The sequence below is a fragment of the Tachysurus fulvidraco genome, chromosome 12, assembly GCF_022655615.1.
Source record: "Tachysurus fulvidraco isolate hzauxx_2018 chromosome 12, HZAU_PFXX_2.0, whole genome shotgun sequence".
Lineage (NCBI taxonomy): Eukaryota > Metazoa > Chordata > Actinopteri > Siluriformes > Bagridae > Tachysurus > Tachysurus fulvidraco.
In genome coordinates, this window is record NC_062529.1 from 10360428 (window position 1) to 10385258 (window position 24831).

Here is a 24831-nt window from a genome sequence, read left to right on the forward strand (position 1 = left end):
TGAATGTTTACATCTCAATGTTTAATTACAAAAATTATTTTGTATAGTGCTTCAGAACTCCCAAATCTCATTCCATGGTTTTATGTATATTAAACTACATTACATTCTGCAAACTAAAACCTACTGGGTTTTATTTCTGACACTACATTAAGCCTGGGTTTGGACTAAAGTGAAAAAAACATTTTTGTCTAAATTCAGGCTTAATCCACATCTCAGGAATCACCACTCAGAGGTCCATGGCATGGTCACTTTTTTCTTTGGTTGAGCTATATATAGATAAAAAACACTTGAGGCATGGTGTCCTATTTTCCCGTGTTGGGTTGTAGAGGGAGGAAACCTATAAGGAAAAGCCAGAGGCAGTATAAACACCACATTATCAGTGGACATTGATAAGGTGTGCACTCAATCGAGTAACTGATAAGACCTATAGAATGTTTATTTTTATCTCCGGTTCTGTCTTGAGCTAAATAATTAATGAGAATTCACCTCTAAAAGTACTCACCTAAAGCCTGCACCCAAGTGTGTATTTACTTGAATGTGTGGCTCTCGGTGCCTCCACGTCCGAACCCTGAGAGAGAAAAATGGAGCCAGAGAGAATGAGAGAAACACTTCAATGTGAGCATGTTGGCAAATGGTTCAGTTTAGTGTGGAAACACTGAGAGTGAGGTTTTCTTCTATCAGAAACCATCAAACCCGTGAGCTTGATCTATATAACTACCAGTCCTACAAAGATAGATCTCTTTTAAAGTGCTGTTAAACATTTGGTGGGCGGTTATGTAAGAAGCAACCTACTTCTATATGTTGTGTGAATGATGAGACAGCACAAGATAACAGCTATAGATAAGAAGCCTTGAAAGATTAGCTCTCTGAGCTCAGTAAAATGGATTTTGTGCTTTTGGAAGGATACTGCATATCCTAAACATATCTAGGACATGTTTTTAGTTGATAATCAACCCTGATCAAATGACTAAGCAATAAGCCAAAGGTGTGGTAATGCGATGATGAATATTTACTCACCTTTGGGTCCGAAGAGTGCAGAGTAACATGGGTTGTTACAGTACGGCTTTCCTTCATGCTGAGAAAAAACCCCAACATAATTTAAGTAATTGATTACTAAATTAATTAATAATTTATAGCAAATAAATATGCTATATGGAAATGGCATAAAGTCCACATGTTTACAAAGATGAACTTTTAGTTCCAGACGTTGTTTTGACTGCAGTGTGACACCAAAATCAACAGTTCATAGAATCAAATCAGTATCAGGTTACTTTTATGTAAATATTTACTTGTGATGGGGATGTGATTCTTACCTCTGCATGGGAGCCTGCAGAGAGGGTTTTATTGCATTTCTCACACTTTAGACAGGGTCTGTGCCAGTCCTTACCCAGAGATGTCACTCTCTCGGCTGAAACACAGAGAGACAAGCTATTGTAATTCTATGACACAGGGTTAGGGTTACATTACAAGCTTTTCTTCATCCTAATACTACAAACACATCTCTATCTGAAAATTACTCCTTGAGACAATTCTTCTGTATGTAATCCAAGTGGAACAAAATCAGCTCTGCTCAATAATGTATTTACCCCTACTCAGTTGTCTCTAAGTTATGGTAAGGAAGACATTAAATCAATATATTTCTGTGCAAAAAAACAATCCCTGAGGAATTTGCAGGCCTTGTCTTGCAAAGGCCAATAAACTAGGTTTTATCTGTGGGCCAGTGCTTAAGAGACATGAAAGTAACTCCCATGATAATATCATAAAACAAGACAAGGACAGAAAGCCAGGCTTCTGACTTATTACTAGTGTTGATGTCTTCACATGCTTTTGTGCAAGAAAGTGTCTGCATTGCATCAAGGCCAAACCCCATACAGAAACTCCCATAAACATATATAAAATGTCTCATGCTTTGTACATATATAAAGTGAAGAGCACATAAAGCAGCCACTAAAATTAAATGCTAATGTAAAATTAAACATTACAAATGAAAAACAATATTGCCTGGATCAAATAAAGTTTGGAAAGGAAGGAGCGGGGTATTAAACTCCTGAACAAAAAAACCTTCTAATAAATAGCAAGAATAGTGAATTAGCTTAAAAATAACTTAAATGCTTTTTTAAAATATTTTTTTCTATATTTAAAAGAAACCATGACTGTTTGAGAGGCAATATCTAGTGTCCTTACAATGAGAATTTATGGTCACTCCCTAAAGTCCCTAATACCTTGTGCCAAGTGTAGAAAAAACTGAGCGTGTGTGTGCCTTGTATTATTTATTTATTTATTTTTTGCCAAGATGTCCTCATCAGTGTGATGGACTTTACAGATGATCTGTTCTGTACAGTATATCACATTCCTGGTTAGTCCCAGTGACACACACTACGGAGCAAGTGAGCTCATCCAAAGAATACATACACACACACACACACACACACACACACACACACACACACACACACACCTATGAAAAATAGTTTCTAACAAGAAAAGGCAACAGAGAATGACAGGAAAGGAAATGACAGAGTGAATGGAAATGGCTGTAGTTGCTGTAAAAAAAAAAAGACATTTCCTAAAATCACTGGTTTAAAGACATAACATTGTTCTGATCAGATCTGTCTGCTTTGTAGGAGTCTCACTTCTTTTTAATGTTCAATGAAAAGACTTCACTGAAAGGAAGTGCAAAAATAGTTTGAGGTTTAAAAACCTCTACACACTGCAACAGATTTTATTTAGCCCCATTAGACTAAATATTGCTCTACCATTCTCAAGTGATGTTTATTTTTGTCACAAATGCAGCATGAGAAATAGTGCAAATAATTCTATGGTGAATAGTGGTGAACTCCAGGCATTAGGGGACTGTTCTGCTTTCTCCTAAACCTCCTACTTCTGCTGTCGCTGTGGGGGGAAAGCAGTGGGCTTTTGAATTCCACCGAGGGAGGAATTTTATTATTCTTTCAGTCTCTGAAAGATGATAACATTAAGCTTCTACCAGTGAAGCCGAAATAGAAAGATCAGTTCCACCTGAACATTAGTGGTGTAATGAATGAGAAGGTTAACGGGTATTAACACAGCGTATGTTAGTTCATTTTACTGAATACAAACAAATGTTGAAATACATACTAGTTGAAAATGCATACACAATTTAACAGAAATCACCAGACTTGTAAACAGTGCACTTTGAAACTCATGGTTTGTATATACATACTCTAGCGTAATATACTACACAGGTTTATTGCTGATGATGTAAACGTTTTTCTTGCTTTAACCACTGACAAGTGTATAATGATATTGCTGAATGTCCTCCCTGCTAATTCATTCAAATCTTCATAAATAATCTGAGCTACAAACTATTGACAAACTACTGAGAAGCCAGAAAAAGCTACTTTTACTGTATATCTTGAAACAATAAGGGCTGAGACACTGCAACACTGACAAGAATGAATGTTACAGAGAGAAAGCTAGTGCTTTCTACCTGAGAAACGCTTCAAGGCTGTTGTACATGAAGCAGAGCACATCATATCCAGTCTAAATCCTCTATAATCCACTATGATATATGTGATAAATCTGCACAGTCTGGGAGCTCTGCAGGGATTTTACCGGCACTATATTAACTTTTATTTTAACTCTTTATCTTATACTATCTTATCTTTTATCTTCCAGACAACTTTTATATCACCTCTACCCAAATATTAAACAGAAGGATGAGGTCAGTGATTTTCAGCTTCTTAGAATACAACAAATAATTAAGAAATGCGTAAATAATAATAATAATAATAATAATAATAATAATAATAATAATAATAATAATAATAATAATAATGTGTGTTGACTTTCCACTGTCACTTTTTTCTCTCAAGAAATTCCCTCAAACACAAAATGAGCATAAATTCTAATAAAAGCCCAGCAAAATCTAGCAACATTCTTCCGGATATATTGTTAACTAAACAGGAAATAAGTTAGAATTTAGAGCGCGCTTCTCTGACACGCCTTTTCCTATTTTTTTTTTTAAAATTATATTCAGAATTATATAAGATTTGAAGGCATTAGTTTTATCAGTTAATTAGCTTGAAGGTTTTAATTTGATGTTTGCTTCCTCTTCTTACAAAATACGAAGTTTTTTGCAAAACGCATTTTCTTACCAAAGTACACTTCCTTGTTGCACTTGGGGCATTTAGGCATGTTGGCAGCAGCAGTAAAGTGTCCTCGCTAGAATAAAAGATCTCCGGGTGGAAAGTTTTTGCGCAGCAGCAGCGGTTATTTAATCCTCCACCTGCACTGACCTCAACTTCAGCTCCATCCGCGCTTTTATACAGGGCGAAGGGGAGGCTCTCTCTCTCTCTCTCTCTCTCTCTCTCCCTCTCTCTCTGTCTCTTTGTCTCTCTCTCTCTCTCTGTGTCTCTCTCTCCCTCTCTCTCTGTCTCTCTCTCTTTGTGTGTGTGTGTGTCTCTCTGTCTCTCTCTCTGTCTCTCTCTCTGTCTCTCTCTCTCTTTGTGTGTCTCTCTCTCTCTCTCTCTCTCTCTCTCTCTCTCTCTCTCTCTCTCTCTCTCTCTCTCTCTCTCTCTCTCTCTGTATGTGTGGGATGCCTTGGATGTTTACCAAAAACATAATTACCAAAAACAAACAATACATAAAGACGGTGCTCTCTTTGCACTACTGTATTGTAGGATAGCTTTTTGTAGTGGATTTAACATCTGTCTGTATTGTACTGTTTGTTTGCACTGTCTCGTCTTCACATATGTCATATTTATGTGATAAACTTCTGGTTTTGATCCTGACCACACTTCCCTATATGATGTCACATAAATTAAGTCACTTTTATCAAGAATTTCCATTGCAAGGGTTTTACAACATAAGTTTTGACTTTTACTAATCAAACCAGAAAATAATTGCTGCCCAGTTTAAGTATCCAGAACTATTGATTATTTACATCCATCCATCAATTCATCAGTCCTGAGAATCTCTGAGAATTGGCTACTATCTTATAACCACGATCTAATACTCAGAGAGAACCCTTATCTAATACTCAATATTTTAAAGCACCTCATTGTCACTATTTGGTTGAGAAACAGGTTACCAACCAAAATAGTTAGGACCTCTGAACATGACCTCTGTTTTCAGGAATAATTCCTAATGAAGGCTCAGATGATGCTTAACACACACTGTGCATGAAAGAAGATGAGCTGTAGACCTACGAGGTAGATGTTTCTAATGCCAATGCCACATACAGTGCCAGAGCAATATCATGTCTGAGTCAATAGTATATACAATAATTATTATAATAGTGTATAATGATGGCTAAATAATATGTGTTCAGCTGAGGTCCTATCTTGGTTCCATTCCACTGGTGGTAAGTACACAGCACATACACCAAATAAAATGCCAACAATGTATTTCTTTTTGAATATTCTTGCTTTATGTATGAAATATATACATATCCATCAGTAGCACTGTGAGGCACCACATTAACAAAGGACACAAGAATGAGAGAGCTATATTGAACATTCAAGATATATTCAAACTTTTTCAAATTGTATTGAGTCAGTAAGTAAAATTTATGCCCAATAAGCTATGAGGAGAACAGACGATCAGTAAACACTGTCTACACTGTGTGATGGTGTCTCTCCCTCAGCAGTTTGGTCTTCCCCTTTTCCCTTTGCTTTATGGATTTGTACAGACAATTACCCATTTGACCACAGAGTTAAAAATACATACTTTGCCCCGGTATGAATGCCAAACATTACAACACTACAAAGTTATTGTTACATGGGAATATTATTAGAAAAATCCTGAAATGGATTCGTTTTCAATAAGAGCACATAATCAGGAATTCTGAATTACAAAATATAAATAGTTTTATTATTACCCAATAATAACTATTTATTGAAGAGCAACACATGGTACATGGTACTTTTGTCCAGTTAATTTAATTACTTTAACATATAAGTTAAGTTTCCTTTATCACTTTGAACTGCTATAAACAGTTGTTCCCTCACCAACCGCTCCTTTTTCAGTACTGAAAAAGTGCTGAATTAACACTCGCCTCACAGAAACTTTTTCTGTGGTGTGTTTATGTTTGTTGAAGTCCCTGTGGAGTAACTGTTACTGTGATAACACATTACTGTATTGTAATACTAATGTAACAACTTCTGACGAATCAGATTCAAGAATCCAACAATAAGTATCCAATGAGAATTGGTTTAGTATCTAAGCTTAGATGTGGATATAACATTTTTACAAACCCGTCCTTGAGTCACTTTCACTGGCAAGGTTATGAATAGTTATATGTAATTGTTTAGCTGGTGGATGCTGTAGGTGCTCCCAGAAATGCTAAATATCCAGGCTAATTTTGTTTCACACTCTTTGTACTTTGTTTGTTTGGAATTTATTTGAAATTTGGGGTTTATTGACAAATGCTGCTCAATTGCTGCTCAGAGAACAGAGTTTAAGGGTTTTGTTAAACCAGGTCTTGTTCTGATTCCAGATTAACCTGTTCCAGGTAACATTTCACAATACATTTCATAATACTTAACATAACATAATCCCAAACTCCCAAACTTTCTTCAAAGAGATATGGGGTTTTTCTATAATAAGTATGTCTTCATTAAAACCTTGTAATGTATTTAGTGTTTTTGGAGTCTGCAGTGATATTGATCGAGCTTTATTCTTGTTCTGAATCGTGACAGCTCTGTTTATCTCTCAGTGTTACTGACAAACTCAGGGTAGTATTTTGAGATATTTTATTTTTTCTTTTCTATTTTTATTTTTCATGAAAAGACATTATCATTTCTGTAGTAGAAGAATAATGTACATCATGGATAATAACAGGTTCAAAAACAAATGCAATATGTAAGTTTCTGTAAAACAATATACAGTATCATATTTTCATATGTATTTTGGTTATGCAAAAGAGCAAAGACACTAAAACCAGTTTCGTTCTTTTCTGTACAGCTTTGCTTTGAACCTTGATGATTTGCGTGCACGTGGTCTTTTTGCATAAGGCCGAAAACCTCACATGGCCGCTCCTCATGGTTGGTGATGAGTTCCAGCAAAGATAACAAAGCCCCAGACCAAACCCATGTGTTGCTCAAATACACCATGTCAACCATTTTAATGCTCACAAAAACACACAAACACACACAAACACACACGCACACACACACACACACACACACACACACACACACACACACACACACACACACACACACACACACACACACACACACACACACGCACACACACACGCACGCACACACACACACACACACACACATAATTTAAACACACATTGGCATGTTGATTTTCGGAATATTATTTTTCGTTCCCATAATGAAAAAATATTTATAAACTCTGAACTTAAAAAGTTCAGCTTTATAATCTGCATAGTTGTATAATAACGCTTTGGTTCGTTCTTTAATTAACATAATTCACCAATAACAGAGGAAATCCTGATTCGCTCCAAGAATGACTTTCATGTTCCATGAATGATTATGGCTCTGAGTAGAGGTGAAATAAATCAGACTCAACTTCCTCGTGGCACCAGATCCATGTATAATGCCACCCAAGTCACGTATGACCTCACATCTCAACCTCATCATCCTCAAGGGTAAATCTCCCTGCTCTGTCATCACCAATTCAAGCCTGTTTTTTTTTCCTTCTTATTCTCCCTTCTAATTATGTTCCTTCACCATGTGTGTGCACCTTTACGTGCTTTATGAGCTGGGATATTTACCTAAAAGGATGTTTCCACTAAAATTTATTTCCTCTCACTCTTGAGAGTATGTCCAGGAAACCTGGCTGTGTAATGTTTTTTTTTCCCTTTCTCATATTCTCTTCTTTGTTCTTATTACCAAACTTACAGCCCCCTCTTAACCTCAGCAGGAGCGTCCTCATTCCTGAAGGTGTGCCAACCTACAGCAGAGCGTGTTCTGGCATGAAGGGTGCCAGGCAATAGTGGCACAGAGGTTAAGGCTTTGGGTTAGTAATCTGAAGGGTTGAGGGTTTAGATGCCCAAGCTGCCATGCCACTGTTCCACTGATATCTGATATCTGATATCTCCTTGTTGTCTAGAAACATTGTAGTCCTAATTTAACCACTTAAAGAACAAATATATTGCATATTTATCGTCCTATTCCAAAAGTAAAACACAAATTCTACCTAAACCTAGCCTCAAGTCTGTACAAATATTTCATAAGTGGAAATTAGTCATTCTTAAATTATTTCATTCAACTGAACAGTTAGAAACAGATAAACTGTCATTTATCCACCTTCAGTTCAGTGAAGATGATGTGTGTCAGGTCTTCAGGAAGACCAAGAGAAGAAAGGCTCCAGGCCCAGACAGTGTTTCACCAGCCTGTCTGAAAGCCTGTGCTGATCAGCTGGCCCCCATCTTCATGCGGATATTCAACACGTCACTGGAGCTGTGTGAAGTACCCTCATGCTTCAAAAGCTCCACCATCATCCCCGTCCCAAAGAAACCCAAAATCACCGGATTTAATGACCTGTGGCTCTAACATCTGTGGTCATGAAATCATTTGAAAGACTGGTCCTGGCTTATCTGAAGGACATCACGGGACCCTTACTGGACCCCCTGCAGTTTGCCTACAGAGCAAACAGGTCTGTGAATGATGCAGTCAATATGGGACTGCATTATGTTCTGCAGCATCTAGACAGACCAGGGACTTATGTGAGGATCTTGTTTGTGGACTTCAGCTCTGCCTTTAACACCATCATCCCATCACTCCTACAGCCCAAATTAACCCAGCTCTCCGTGCCCTCCTCTGTCTGTCAGTGGAGCACCAGCTTTCTGACAGACAGGCAGCAGCTAGTGCGACTGGGTAAACTCAAATCTAGCACCCGCACCGTCAGCACTGGTGCCCCCCAGGGCTGTGTTCTCTCCCCACTACTCTTCTCCCTGTACACGAATGACTGCACCTCTAATGACCCATCTGTCAAGCTCCTGAAGTTTGCAGACGACACCACACTGATCGGCCTCATCCAGGACGGTGACGAGTCTGCTTACAGACTGGAGGTTGAGCGGCTGGCTGTCTGGTGCAGCCTTAACAACCTGGAGCTGAACACGCTCAAGACAGTGGAGTTGATAATGGACTTCAGGAGAAACCCCCTGCTCTTCCCCCACTTACCATCATGGACAGTATTGTCACAGCAGTGGAGTCATTCAGATTCCTGGGAACCACAATCTCCCAGGACCTGAAGTGGGACATTCACATTGACTCCATTGTGAAAAAGGCCCAGCAGAGGTTGTACTTCCTTCGTCAGCTGAAGAAGTTCAACCTGCCACAGGATTTGCTGAAACAGTTTTACACTGCCATGATCGAATCCATCCTCTGCACCTCAGTAACTGTTTGGTTCAGCTCAGCCACCAAATTCGATCTCAGAAGACTACAGAGGGTAGTCCGGACTGCTGAGCGAATCATTGGCACAACTCTCCCCACTCTCCAAGACCTGTACTTCTCCAGAGTGAGCAAAAGAGCAACGAAAATCACTCTGGACCCCTCACATCCAGCACACTTCCTCTTTGAACTGTTGCCATCTGGTCGACGCTACAGAGCCCTGAGCTCCAGAACAACCAGACATAGGAACAGTTTCTTCCCTCAAGCAATCCACCTGATGAACAATTAACACCATGGAACACACAACACATAATATTTGCACTATGTATACCTCAATTGCACATTTCATACTTGCACTCTGTACATACATACATACATACATACATACATACATATTGTCTGTACTGTTTACTTCAACTGCACATTTCACAATTACACATGTGTACATACAAATTGTATATATTGTATACTTATTTCCATATGTATATTTCATATGTTTATTTAAACTGCACATTTCACACCTGTAAATGTGTACATACAATTTCTTCTATACTGCATATGACATCCTGTTACACTGTGGAGATTATGACACTAAAACAAATTCCTCGCATGTGTAAACATGCCTGGCAATAAAGCTGATTCTGATTCTGATTAAAGTTTGGCACTGAGTTTACATGCAGGAGCAGGTTATGGATCATACCTAGTGAGATCGAAAGACTACTAAAAGATAAATCCAAGATTAAAATGAGAAAATGATAGATTAATACAATAAGGACAATATTAATACAAGGGCTATGAATCCATAAACGACGTGAGCTTGGATAAAAACTTTAATATTTTTAAGCTAACAGACTTGAAATGAAAAAATGCTTATGTCTGGGAGTTCTAGGAAGAATTGATCTACTAACTGATTTATAGTATCGATTTACACTGGGGAGACCCTTCAATAAATGAAGATTTTCCTTTCAAAACACAAGTTACTTTAGAAGAAACCTTGATTATGGAAGTTACTGGTTTGTTTTGCTTGTACATTTTACATTTGTCTGTTGTGTGTTAACCGTGTTATAGTGTTAAGGTTAACTAGGGCTCACAGTATGAACGTGTATATGATGATAAATATTGCAGCAAGAATGTTAACGGGTTACAAAATCGTATCAAACAAAGTAAACGAAAATGAAAAGAAAGGTATTTTTTGTGGACTGAAAAAAACAGATGTTATAAAATGATAAAATTGAAATGACCTAGTACACACACACACACACACACACACACACACACACACACACACACACACACACACACACACACACACACACACAGAGACACACACACACACACACACACACACACACACACACACACACACACACACACACACACACACACACACACACACACACACACACACACACACACACACACACAGTAACTACGGGAGTTCACTTCATGTACTCATGGCTATGATGTGGTTATTCTGCCATTTTTGGTTGTTGAAGTTCTTTAACACTGACACCTGGCCTGTTCAGACATGACTTAGTAAGGCCATGGGTGAGCAGTAAGCATATCAAAGCATATAAAGAAGATATGTGTCTTTCTCTAAGCTAAGTTTGATACAGAGTCTCCCAGTCTGTCCTTCAGGGCCTGCAGTATGTTCGTTTTTTTTTGGTTTTGCTGTATTTTATTTCCAAATACAAATGGTCCATGAAACAATTTAGGAAATAAATGTCTGGAATGGCTAAAGTTTCAGAGGACATTCATGTCAGAACAGATCAGATCAAGATGTGGAATAAAATATTAAATTTAAAGCAATGAAGCAAGAGATTATATTTGAATGATATTACAGTTTACACTTAAATGGAGACACTTATTAATATAATATAATAATATATACACTTTTGTGTTTTCTTCAAGACATTTGGGTTTATGAATATGAATACGAGACTACAGCTTTCTTTTGATACTGAAATATAAATGTGTTAAACAGTTTAGAAAATGTCACAGTTGGTGCCAGTTGAGCAAAAGTATAGGAACAGATAGTCTTAAAGTATATTAAGTAAAAACACTTAATATTTGGTTACATATCTCTTGATCGCAAAACCTGCATAAATAACTCACAGAAATCACCAAATTATTGCATTGTTTTTTTTGTCATGCTTTTTTGAGTTTGCACTTGTTCAGGTTGTGTTGTTTGTGTCAGAAGGTTTGCTGATAGACTCGACCAGTCTAAAGCCTTCTACTTTATGACACAAAGTCAGTTGTTGTGCTGTCAGTGTGTTTCGGTTCATTGTCTTGCTGCATGATGAAGTTCCTCCTGATTAGTTTGGCTGCATTTCTCTGGAAATAATAAGACAGAACGCTTCTGTAGACATCAGAATTCATTCTGATTCATTCCTCAGCATCATGAGGTCCATCATCAGTAAAGATTAGTGAGTCTGTTCCAGAAGCAGACATGCAAACACAAGCCATGACTCTAAACAGAACTTTTACAGAACTTTTGTGGCTTATTTTTGTACCTCCAGATTCTTCACAACTCTCACACTGGTCATCAACTGCTGTTGTTTTTCTTGGCTGACCTGTCTGGTGTCTAGTTCTTTTTCTTTTTCAAGACATGGCCAATGCTTGTGTAATATCTCTGATTGATTTTTCTTCTTTTCTCAGCTTCTAAATGGCTTGCTTTTCTTCCAGAGACAGCTCTCTTGGCTGTGGGTTTATAATTTTTAACAGCAAATGCAGTCTTCACAGGTGAAAATCAGAACTGTAAATATTTTACACAATCAATCTAACAGGACACATGTCAGGAACAAGCACCTATCAGTCACAATATTTGTGTTGTCAAAAAAAATGTGATGGTCTAAGCACAACCAGATGTAAATAGCAGGAACTCTTTCATCTCATGTTATTTATTGATCTCAAACCATCATTCATTCATTTTCTACCACTTATCCGAACTTCTCGGGTCACAAGGAGCCTGTGCCTATCTCAGGCGTCATCGGGCATCAAGGCAGGATACTCCCTGGATGGAGTGCCAACCCATCACAGGGCACACACACACTCTCATTCACTCACACACTACGGACAATTTTCCAGAGATGCCAATCAACCTACTGTACCATGCATGTCTTTGGACAAGGGGAGGAAACCGGAGTACCCGGAGGAAACTCCCAAGGCACTGGGAGAACATGCAAACTCCACACACACAAGGCGGAGGCGGGAATCGAACCCCAACCCTGAAAGTGTGAGGCAAACGTGTTAAACACTAAGCCACCGTGCCCCCATCTCAAACCTTAATGTCTTTATTGTATCAGAAAAAAATTATATTTATAGATTTGCTGCAATAACAGCAAATATATAATTTTATAGATTTTTAAAATAAATAGATGAAGAATTGACCTTGTTGTTCCAATACTTTTGAGTGGACTGTGTACAATGTAATGCGTATGGGTTAATAATGCACATTTTCCTGCCATAATGAAAAATAGTGGGTCTTATGGAAGAAAAAGGAGCAGACCATAAGTGATGACCTGTTTGTGTTTCCACCTGGTAAGAGTGTAAATATCTACAAAAGTCATCCAAAAGTCAGGTTTTGGATATTTATTAAACCTCTTCTACTCATTTTCAGAATGACACAACATATGTTGCTTAACAGCCTGTTCTTGTGAAATTGTTCCACTTCCACGCCCCAATTCAAGCGTTTTTTTTTTTCTTTTTTTTTTTTGTGTCATATTTCTCTACGCAAAACTCCTGTTTAAATATATGTTTAATTGTGTTCCTTGGATCACTGATACAGTCTGTTACAATTAATTAGAGGCTTTATATTTTCATTCCTTGTTTTACATGAAAGTATTTTGTATATTTCAGGGAATTGTGGGAAGGATGGTGTTCATGTAAATGTTTCATGCAAAAGAGCATGTGTGGAGGACAGTGAAAACCTGCCAAATGTCATGCATGAAATCAGGCAAGCAGCCAAAAGTGGTGAAGAATCAGGTTTTGGCAAAAATCTGGCTTTTCTCTCTGTAACATACACACTTGTGGAAATGTTCTTATATATATATATATATATATATAATATAGTTTTGGCTATTATTCTGCAAAGACCACATTAGGCGAGGTAAAAACAATATGTCGGTCTAAATCTATGCCAGCTATAGTAAATGTCATGAGCGGATGAAGCTGTTAGATGTAATCAATACTTATTCATTAATATTTTATTGTTAATTGTCACTAAAGTGTTGGCTGTCCAGTAGATTAGATTACAAATGTAGATGTGGGCACCGTGTTTGCTTGGGATAGTCTCTGGATCATATAAATTTGGGTTAATAATATGATATCAGACCTATTAAGGAATCATACGAATTATTTGTGAGGTAAATACCCTACAAATGTCTATTGCTTAGTATCTACAAGGATGTCATAATTCTTAATATTAATGCTGTATGCTGTGAATAAACTCTAGTATAAAGACAGACAGTTTTTATGAACATATTTGTAATATATCGTGTTTAGATCTAAATTTTATTAGATCTTTTAAACTACATTTTTGGTCTTATTCAGTACAAGTGGAATAGAATATCTAAAATACAATGTTCTGCAATTTCACTTGTGGGGGAACCAGACATTTGGACTATAACTTTACTCCTGGTTCAGAATATAGACAAAAGAGAAGCGTATTTTAGTCCAGGAAAAACTCTTTTTTCAAAGATTTCAGAACAGAAACTGTCAAACTTTCACCATGTGAAGGGTTTTCCCAGGCTGCCACACATAGATCTGTGTACTTCTTGGCAGATAGTTAACTTTCCTCCCGAAAACATTAAATTAGCAAGCAGCAGAGTGTAAAGCATGTTTCCTGGCAACCAGTAATTATTTGCTTATGGTTGTTTCCGGTGCTATGGTAACAAGAAACGAGCAGGATGAAAACAGGAAGTGAAATGTTTGTCATGTGTTTTGAACTATGTATTTTGTTCCTCCCAGAGCTATGCTATGAAGGCAATGCAGATGTTAGATGTCTTTCTGTGCAGAACACTTTATAATGAAGTGGTGCAGTTTTATATTGCTTAATAGTTGAAAGCTATGTTCTTTTATTATATGTCAGGATTTCTGACACTTGTGTAGTGCTGACACTGTACTATAGACACATTTATGCTAATGAAAAGCTGATGAACTGAAAAGCTGAAGAGTGTCATTTGCTACTTGTAACTGTAAATGTTGGAACCGGTCCCAGTGAACAAATCTTGCACCTGCATATTACCTCATGCCTCTGGGTTACAATTGCAGGATTATCCTGTCATTCAAAACAGATATGTCTTTCAGTCAGTTTGTAATTTCACCCAGTAACAATCTTTGTGATCACGCCCACAACTGGGGTGTAAAGAAAAAACAATTCAAATCAATCAGTCTATGAATCTGTGATACAGCAGCACTGAGTTTCAAGCATAGATTAATTATGAATCAATATGGAATAGTTAAAAACTGACATTTATATCAGTGGACATGACATTTAAATCAATGTGTGTGTGTGGTGTGTGTATGTGTGTGTGTGTGTGTGTGTGTGTGTGTGTGTGTGTGTGTGTGTGTGTGTGTGTGTGTGTGTGTGTGTGTGTGTGTGTGTGTGTGTTTGTGCCAGAGAGGTGTCAGAATTAATACAGTACAGAGAATTAAGTTAGTACCGATTCCCAGACAGGGGGGCACGGTGGCTTAGTGGTTAGCATGTTCGCCTCACACCTCCAGGGTTGGGGTTTGATTCCCGCCTCCGCCTTGTGTGTGTGTAGTTTGCATGCTCTCCCCATGCATCAGGAGTTTTCTCCGGGTACTCCTGTTTCCTCCTCCGGTCCAAAGACATGCATGGTAGGTTGATTGGCATCTCTGGAAAATTGTCCGTAGTGTGTGAGTATGAGAGTGTGTGTGCCCTGTGATGGGTTGCCACTCCGTCCAGGTTGTATCCTGCCTTGATGCCCGATGACGCCTGAGATAGGCACAGGCTCCCCGTGACCCGAGGTAGTTCGGATAAGCAGTAGAAAATGAATGAATGAATTAATGATTCCCAGACAAAAAAGCCACTGAAGAAATGTGTTGAAATTGTTGTTATTTACAAAACTAGCTGACAATCCTTTTTTAAAATGAACTGAGGTGTATGATTTTGGATCTAGGACTGAATTGACTTCCATGTTGAACGTATGAACGTAAATGTATCAAATGCATGTATGAAGAATAATCTTATTAGTCTTAATAGTCTTATTCATTATGTTTACATGAATGAACTGCAAAAATGAGTGTTGACATTTAGAACACTAGTGTATTCTATTAAGTCATATTTGACAATTCACTGGCATAATTTATGTATTGATTCACCTTGAAGTATTTCATTTATATTGGTGTAGTTACAGCTGCATCTGTGCTCATCCACACATGCGAGCAATCCCATGTGTTGATAGAACATGTCATGTAAAGTTAAAGAAATCTCACAGTGATATAGCACAGTGAAGACAGAAGCTGGACAAACATGTGTAGGTTACAAGGTGAGCTGCTGATTCTCAATACACAGTAAAGTTCAATCTTTATAATGTCCAGTGTATCAGTACAACTTCAAAATGTAAGGCATTTTGAGGAATGATGAAAGAGATAATGTTTGTTTTTGGAAACAATTAAGGGAGGGGTTACCTGTTTTTTTAGGATTACATCACTGTACATAGATTCGCAGTGACATCAGTGAATAAAGAACACTTCTTATCAGTGCTGCACCAGTTTTCAGTTTTGACACGAAATATGCTATCAAAGTTTAGTCTGTAAATATTGACAAGCAGACACTTAGAACATGAAACCTTTTGTTTGAACCCACCCATTTTTCAAGTAAGAAAGAATTGAGGGGAAAATCGATCTATGCCCAATGATGGAGCCATTGCACAATCACCGGGCAGAGCCAATACAACAATTTGGAATGTTATCTTTGTTCATTCCACAATGGTGAAAGAAACTAACCAGGCAATGAACAGGTTGGCCGAGAACAACCACAGCAGCTGATGACAGAAACATTGTCAGAGTTAGTACAAAAACCCCCACAACAGTTAGTAACAACGTCAGTAACTTTCAAACGGCAGGGGTGAAGGTATCACAATCCACTACTTGCTTGAATGATACAATGATGTTAGACTGTGTGTGTGTGTGTGTGTGTGTGTGTGTGTGTGTGTGTGTGTGTGTGTGTGTGTGTGTGTGTGTGTGTGTGTGTGTGTGTGTGAGCTGATTCAGTCATAACTGGTGAAAGATGACATCAGACTTAATATACTAGGAGTTCAGGGTAGGGCCCTATTGCTCTTTGTTCAGTGTGTGAAGTCACTAGTGTCTTGCCTACTGGACATACAGCACCCTATTTTACAACCAATTTCACTCCAACTTTCCAGCCTTTCTCGACCAGTCTGGATATCTTCGTGTGCTGTGAGTCAGAAGGGAGTAGGTTTGGCATTTGATCATAGATCAGTCTTACTCTGATTTATATAACCCAAAAGGATAATAACTTTCACAGTGCAGTCCAGCATTAAGTTACCAATCCTCTGTCTCTTTTTTCCTCTACTGTAATAGAACTCAGAGCCTGATGCATTTTTCAGGCTGCACTATTATATATTTAGCTGGCTTGTTCTGCAATTGTAATCAGGCTGATCATATGTACGAGTCTGCTCTTAGAGCACATAAGTACTGCACTCAACCATTTATCTCCTCTAATTTGTGTCTCTTCTCGAAAGAACCATAGGCACAATTCAGATGCAGTCAGAACGTCCTAATACCCATGGACATTAGCACAATTAGCACATGTAGTCAACATGAATATAGGTTTCCTGATATTTTATTTTGGGAAGTAGGTTATGGTTTTAATGTGCTTGCAAAAATATTAATCCAATGAGGCTGCGATTGAATGTAATATTAGTATTTATGTCAATTTCACCCAAGTTCAAGGAGGACTGCTTTAATGTATTTTCAAAGGCTTTTGGCACTTTGGAAGTTATTTTATAATGGAGGTGGACCATTAACTGGTGTTAAGAAGAACAGACATGAAAAGACTGTGACAGAAATGAGCTGCAGCAACGGATCCCTGCTATACTGATTATACTGTGTGAACTGTTTCCTCTAGATCCCTGGCTAAGGATTCATTGGCCTGACATAATGTCCACTTTAAAAGAATGAGAGAACTTACTGTGCTCAAAAGAAATGCTCATGCTTGATCTGGATGCTAACTTTTTTCAGTTCTATTTTGAATGATTTGATCTGATTTGCTTTACCAGAGAGTATCATGATTGAATGTGGCTGTGGAAAATATGCTGCCAGTGAAATACTGTATGTGTGACAGCAGGAAAAAGACTAAAAGCTGGAGAAGCAATCATTCTCCTTTTATTGGAACAGATCCAGCATTGTGTAGCATCAGTGGTTTTCTTCAAAATGTTTGCAGGCTCAGGTTAAATATTGACATTTTATATTTGCTTTACTTTTCATTATATGAAAAATCACTACACACCAGTATCAGTATTTCTTACTTATGAAGGGATGATGAAAATATAGTTTATTATGCATTATATTACTTGTAACTTACAAGTTGTCATAGAATGTAAGATACATGCACTATGTGCTGTATATTATTGTATAAATTGTAATATATGTTAAGCACGTGTTGTTAAAGCTGCCATCATTGACCTATCATCAAATCTGAGCAATGGCCACTCCTTTGTGGTCTGCTGTTAATAAACGCTTTTGTTCTCATAAAATTTGCTCGTAAAATAAGCATTACCCAGGAAACGACTTGTAAATCTAATGATGGAATATGGAGGTATTGTGCAGTAATTGGAAACACACCTTACACACTTTACCAATAAAGCTGAACAAATATTTGAATGTCTGTGTCCTTATATCTCCTCAGTCTCTCTTATTAAGCCCCAGATTGACATTCCATCGTACACTAGGATTTACTTTCGAATTTTATGTGTTAACAACTCTCTGCATTGTGTGTTTTAGTTTCCTCTGCATGCAGAAATGTTTGTTTTATATTTAGCCTGCATGGTATCATTGCAACGTTAAAGGTGGAAACTATGATCATGAGCTTTGGGACTGAAAATGAGAGAAGTAGATCTGCTGAGAAAACGAGTGTGTGACTATATAGAACATATTCATTCATTCATTATTTATTTATTAATTTCAACATTTTATCCTAGTCAGGGGTGAAGAGAATCTGGAGCCTATCATTGGAACTCTGGACACAAGGCAGGAATGGATGGGATGTTAGGCATATTGTACACACATATTTGTACTTCTGGGCTAGTTAGATTAGCTAATTCACCCAGGATGTTAGAAGATGGGAAGTTGCAGTGCATCCATTTTAAAGAATAAATATTTCAGAGTTAGAAAAGAACACCAATGGATAACAATAGCACCTGATAATTTTGATCAGGTTATGTAACTTTATTATTTAAAACTTCTCTGCTACTACTGCAGCATTACAAATTATTTAATGTAATTATTTCTATGATGAAATATCATAAAGGACCCCAATTTTTGACTACAATTGTGCAGAAATAAAACTCTCGCCTAATATCTACTACTTTTATTAAACATGATGGCTGTAGGATGCTATGCACTGGAAGCCTCTGCAAGTTGGGTTGATTTTTTTTTTTAATGAACTAAATGTAAGCTAGGCACAGGCTCCCCGTGACCCGAGGTAGTTCGGATAAGCGGTAGAAAATGAATGAATGAATGAATGAATGAATGAATGTAAGCTATTTTGAGGCTTGTACAGTACTCCTGCTGTTCCCAAATAATCAAAGCCTAGGGTTTTGAAGTGGTATGTTTTCCTATAAAAAGAATTCACATAATTTAAGGAAAAAGCAATGAAAGTTGACATTTTCAAATTTGATCAACTTAAGTAGTAACATTTACAGTCTCTGATTACGGCACTGTTATGTGGTTTTTAACTAGCTGCCAAAGTACTCAGTAATCAGGTGGTAATCACATGGTAGCCTGACAACGGTTTCAATTGTCTATTTATTCAAAGTTTCATTTGTCTCTTTCAGCATCCATCTTAATAGGAAAGCAATTCTACTTTTTACATTCGGTTCCTCTGCCTTCTTCATAGGAGATCATTAATTTATGTGATTTTTTTCTCCTCAGCAGGAAATTACAGATTTAAAACGCCTGTTGTATGATACAAAATGTCAGCACACTTAAAATACTCTGGAATGCTGGACGTCTGAGAACGCCTCCCGTCTCCATGGCAACTACAGCCGTCAAACACAAACTCTGATTCGCTGTCCAGACAAGAAAAGGGCGGCTGAGGGAAAAGTTTTCCCAAGTGAGAGAATTGTAGCAAAGGGTGGGTTTATGTGGGAACGCTTTCAGACCGCTAAAGAATGCAGTGCTGTGAAATGGTAACGTGTCTGCAGATGTAGGACTCCAGGCATATTGTACACAACTCTGTTCTGGTCATTGCAGCCTGATATCTCTCTTCCCCTTGTACTTGATGTGCATTTTGATAGCATAAAAAATTCTAGAAAAACAAAAGTAAAGGAAATGTGCGGTGTGGAAGTTATGCAGTAAATCATCATGGAAATCACTACACTGTGGTTCTCATGGGTCTGAATTTGATTTAGTGTTGCTCCAGTTCTGCATTCGATAAACATTTTCTAAGTACAGGACAAGCATTTTGTTGCCATTCTTCCATTTACCTGAAGAAATATATATTGGAATGATATGGGTTATAGAATAATACACCATGGAACTACACACAACAATACAGCAGCACAGTACATGTGATTGCATAAAGTGAAAATACACACCAATGTTACAGAAGAAATACAATAGATATGTAGGACAGTGAACACTCATTACAACAGATGGAAGAAACCAAAAGCAACAGAATAATGGATAGAAGGACAAAGAAGCAAATAAATTATACACATCTGTAAAGCTGCTTTGTGGCTATTTGTAAAAAGCTGTATACAAATAAAATTAAATTGAACTGAATTGAATTTTGGTAGAAGAACCAAACATGGTGAGAAGTGTATCAGCAAGATACATATTGTTTCATAACTGCATAATAAAATTGTAATGCAGTTTATGGGTTAATGCTGTAATTTTAGCATACAGTAGTGATGGTCAGAGGGGTTTGTGAACTTTCTCGGGTGGCTACTTGGATGGGTCTCGCTTAGTCCTAGCTCAGTGGTGTCAGTAGTTATGTGTTCTTATGTCTGCTGTGTTCACTTTCTAGATCTACTGCATTTTTTTATTGACTAGTGGGCAAACATATATAGAGGACTGATAGATAGAGGTTTCTGGGTGTAGCTTTTATCATTCTGAGCAACTAAAATCTACAGGTCTAGAAGAAAAACAGCCTACATCCACAGCTACATGCTGATACCGTTTAGACACTTTGCTAGTTCCCCTAACCAAAACAACTGTGATCCCTCAGGGATGGAACTAATGAAGAGGATATCTGGTATGGGATGGCTGCCCAGATTAAATGCCGCAGTGGGAAGATTTTAAGTATACACATGGCAGGCAGGAGACTCAGAGACAAAAAAAAGCTATAAACCACAGAAAGCACCAGTTTTTACAGATACAGAGTATCTAGCAGAATTTCTGTTGTTATAAATGGCTTTAAAAATGTCTTCAATTGGTACACTACTCAGTCACCAGTGGGCGTTCCTACTACTGGTTGCCATAGTGATAACGTTTATAAGTGGTGCAATTAGCATTTCAGAATCAGTTTTCCTGAGAAGCAGTGTATGCTTGGATCACCTGTGCTCTATGGCCTTGTCTCCCATTGGTAGACATAAAGTCGCTCCATATTTGCATAAAGTTAAATTTTTCTCAACATTGTCTCGTTGCTGGACACGTCCATGTCTAGTCGTTAACCCTTGCTGTCACTCATGTTGCTGGAAGTTGCCAAAAAAAGGCTTTGTCATTGCGGGTCTCTGTATGCATGCATGAATGTAGCATAAGACTTTCCAGTGGCTTTAGAACTAGAACTAGAATTTTTTCTATGACTTCCTATAGCAATAAATGAATCATTCATTACTTCCTCACTGAAGTTTCAGATGATGTCCTTGCAATGAAAGGACACTGATCACTCTTTAGGGGCAACATGAATGATAAAAACAGAAATGTCCTTTCCTCAGCCCATGAGTGACTACATTAGGACCATCTTTAAAAGACAGATAACAATAAGAGCTTCTGTTTGGCTCAGCATAAGCATTCAAGGAATTGCGTGCCCTCTTATTTGATCTATGAGTTGGACAGCAGGAAGTCAAGCCCAGATCTGTTTATCCCTGGCTATCAAGCCCAATCTGCTTACTTAAGCCCTGTCACTGGCATGCAGTAGGAGTGAGAGGATGTTGGTATTGCTGAGAGATAGTGTCTGGAAATTCTTAGCTCAGACAAGAGCAAAGAAACAGGCATCATTTGAATGTCTTCCAGCCTGCACTTACAACCAGGTCAATGAAAGCACTCGCTTATATTCTTACTGACTGAGAGCTTTGCAGAAACACTAGTTTTGGTTTAGTTTTATTGTTATTGTTTGCTTCAAATAATCATTCAGCTGTCACACAGGTATCAATACTGAGCAGCTGTATACTCTTAACATAAGACCAGCAGGAACATTTTGGAGTGAAAAGTTCAACTTAATAAAGTGTTATGTCTTTTCATAAAGTTTAGTAACAGGAAATAACAATGAATCATTTGACTAAACCAAGACCGAAGTAGCATAATTCAACATTTTAAGATGGATGGCCTTAAATCTCAGTGACCCATTTACAACAGAGTATCTGTATAAACTAATGTTCATAGTTAGAAAAATAAATAAATAAAATAACAAAAAACACATGAGACCATCTGTTAGTTGAATCAATGATTTCCACCCTGAAGGATGACATCTTAATTCTGGACCACGTCTGCACAAATGTTACTATAGCATGTGACTGAAAATACAGTACAGTAGATACAGTGTTCCAGTGGAGACATAAAAATCAATTTATTTGACTTTTAAATATTCTACATTTCATCAACAGGGCTTCTAAATGATGTCTTTAGCTACTCAGAGTCAATATTATCTGCCTCCTTTGTGTGAGGGTGTATAAGCACAGCTGCATCAGACGTTCTCCAAAATAAATCACACTTTATCTGGCCAAACCCTGTTGCTTTTGGCTGCTAGCATCAGAAAACTTTCATGGACCCTTGTGTGTGTTGCATGGACAGGACTGCATTGCATCTGTTATAAGAACAATACATCCCTAGTGGATAACTAAAACGCTCTGGAGTATGTATCCAGCCCACAGCATTACTTCCTAGGGTGTAGTTGGATGAGACAGAGAGTGCAGTGGAGTTACAGACAGACTTTTCAGTGCTCCTTAGCTGTAGGCCTGGGTACAAGATAGATATAGGATTCAAACCGTTTACTATAATGATGTGATATGACTTAATTGTTTTAGTATTATGAGATGTCATTAGACAACATTTATAGCATTGGTCCAATTCTTTATGCTACACTTGTGTGTGTTAGAGAACCGTGGCACAAACTAGCCCAGGATAGCATTAAGAATTTTATTTGCTAAAAAACGGATAGATGGATTTTGGATTTTTAAAAAGTCAGTATTGAGGAAACTGTCTGTTTGTACACTATGAAAGTATAACAATCTTCTTCTTCATCTTGGAACAAATCGTAGCAGTTTCTCCAGGGGTGTCAATAAGTCTAATGTAATCCAAAAAAATGCAAGCTAGAAGAAACCACAGTATGTCATCATACTGTCTTAATGAGTGCGCATTAGCATTTTACCATAGATTGCCTTCCTAATAAAATCGTTGGATTAAATCCAGCCACCCCATTGTATAAGCTCTGGCTGAACCATCGGTGATCACATTTTGAATCCTTTTTACCAGTACGCTGGGGTCCCATGATGCCAGGAGAAAGTAAATCAACTTATCTGACATTTTCCATCAGGATAAACAAATGAATTGTTGTATTCACTCACTCACTCATTTTCTACCGCTTTATCCGAACTACCTCGGGTCACGGGGAGCCTGTGCCTATCTCAGGCGTCATCGGGCATCAAGGCAGGATACACCCTGGATGTAGTGCCAACCCATCGCAGGGCACTTGTTGTATTCAATTCAATTCAATTCAATTCAAATTTATTTGTATAGCACTTTTTACAATTGACATTGTCTCAAAGCAGCTTTACAGAACATAAACACAGAACAAAAGGTTATTATAAGGAGTAATATAAAGATTAATAGAATACAAAATTCTAGATTAATATTAGATATATTTAAATGTGTATGTATTTATCCCCAATGACCAAGTCTGAGGTGACTCAGGCAGCAGTGGCAGGGAAAAACTCCCTTGAATGGAAGGAATAAACCTTGAGAGGAACCAGACTCAAAGGGAAACCTGATCCTCATATGGTTGACACTGGAGGGTGTGATTATAAATATAGAGTCTGACAAATGTTGTATTGATACAAAAGACCACATGGCATCTCTTCTTTGGTATCGCAGAGTCTAACTAGAGCTGGTAGATCTCTAGATGCCTCAGGATTCTCACAGAGTCTGCCTCATCTCAGTGGAGGTCCAAAATCCCTTCATCGCATGGAAGGCAATCAAAGCTAGTACAATTTCTGTATGTCTCAGTATGGGTAGAAAGAGAGAAGTATCGGGGAGGTATGGCTGCAAGTCTGATATAAAATGAGTCAGGACACTGTAGGACTTCAGTATGAGACATTTTTATACAGAAGCAAAGAAATGGGTTTGATATCTCCATATACTTTGAAGATATATACATTTGTATGAAAAAAAACCTAATCATTTTTATTTTTTGAAACTTTTCTATGAATGTATTGCACCTAGAAGGAGTGTAGTGTGACATGACAAGGAAATTTAATGGTGAACGTGGGCACCACAAAACAGGTGCAAATTCAAATTCTTTGGCCCGCTGGTAAAAACAGTTATGGGCAATATGTAGCATTGGCAGTTTTATATGCATACACAAACTTGAAGGTTGGTGCTGCTGTAGCTGTTATCACATTGTCCCAGGATGAGGTCAGGATGAAAATTGGCTCTTACACAGTGTGTGTACATGGCGTGCCAGTGAAAATCTGTTCCTCCTGTTCCCATGAAGCTAAGACATGTACAGTGTCATACCATTTGGTTTGTTCTTTGTTCTTATCCCACTTTTTTATCTGTTGTCGACAGGCTTTGCTCCAAACATCAAACACAGCACTGCAAAAGCTTTAACCTCGGCCCTGCAAAGTACTGTAATTAAAAAAAAAATGCTATTGACTTTGCATAACTAGACTTCAGTTAGCTTATTAGAATATAATAGTCAGATCAGCTGGATATTATTTGTGAGCTTGGTGTGACTGATGTGTTTTGTCACTGCAGGTCGTGTCTGATGAACTCGTGAAAAGTTATCTGTAAAATTTACTGCCAGGTCTGCCTTTGGCTAATAGCTGGGTGTGGT

The 24831-nt window shown here is 37.8% G+C and overlaps 1 protein-coding gene across 1 annotated transcript; it reads right to left on the minus strand.

Moving 5' to 3' along the window:
* Positions 1-4276, minus strand: crip1 (cysteine-rich protein 1). The gene is made up of 5 exons (XM_027171951.2): positions 4137-4276; positions 1314-1408; positions 1018-1075; positions 503-568; positions 1-337 (listed from the first exon to the last, which is right to left on the minus strand). Exons 1-4 carry the CDS (start codon positions 4174-4176, stop codon positions 528-530), a joined length of 234 nt encoding a protein of 77 aa, XP_027027752.1. The 5' UTR covers positions 4177-4276; the 3' UTR covers positions 1-337; positions 503-527.
* Between the last annotated feature and the right edge of the window lie 20555 nt (positions 4277-24831).

Coding starts and splice junctions, on each gene's coding strand:
- crip1 (XM_027171951.2), bottom strand. CDS start 4,176: ATGCCTAAATGCCCCAAGTGCAACAAGGAAGTGTACTTTG. Junction 1,409..4,136: donor CAACAAGGAAGTGTACTTTG/GTAAGAAAATGC, acceptor TCTGTGTTTCAG/CCGAGAGAGTGACATCTCTG. Junction 1,076..1,313: donor CTGCAGGCTCCCATGCAGAG/GTAAGAATCACA, acceptor GTTTTTTCTCAG/CATGAAGGAAAGCCGTACTG.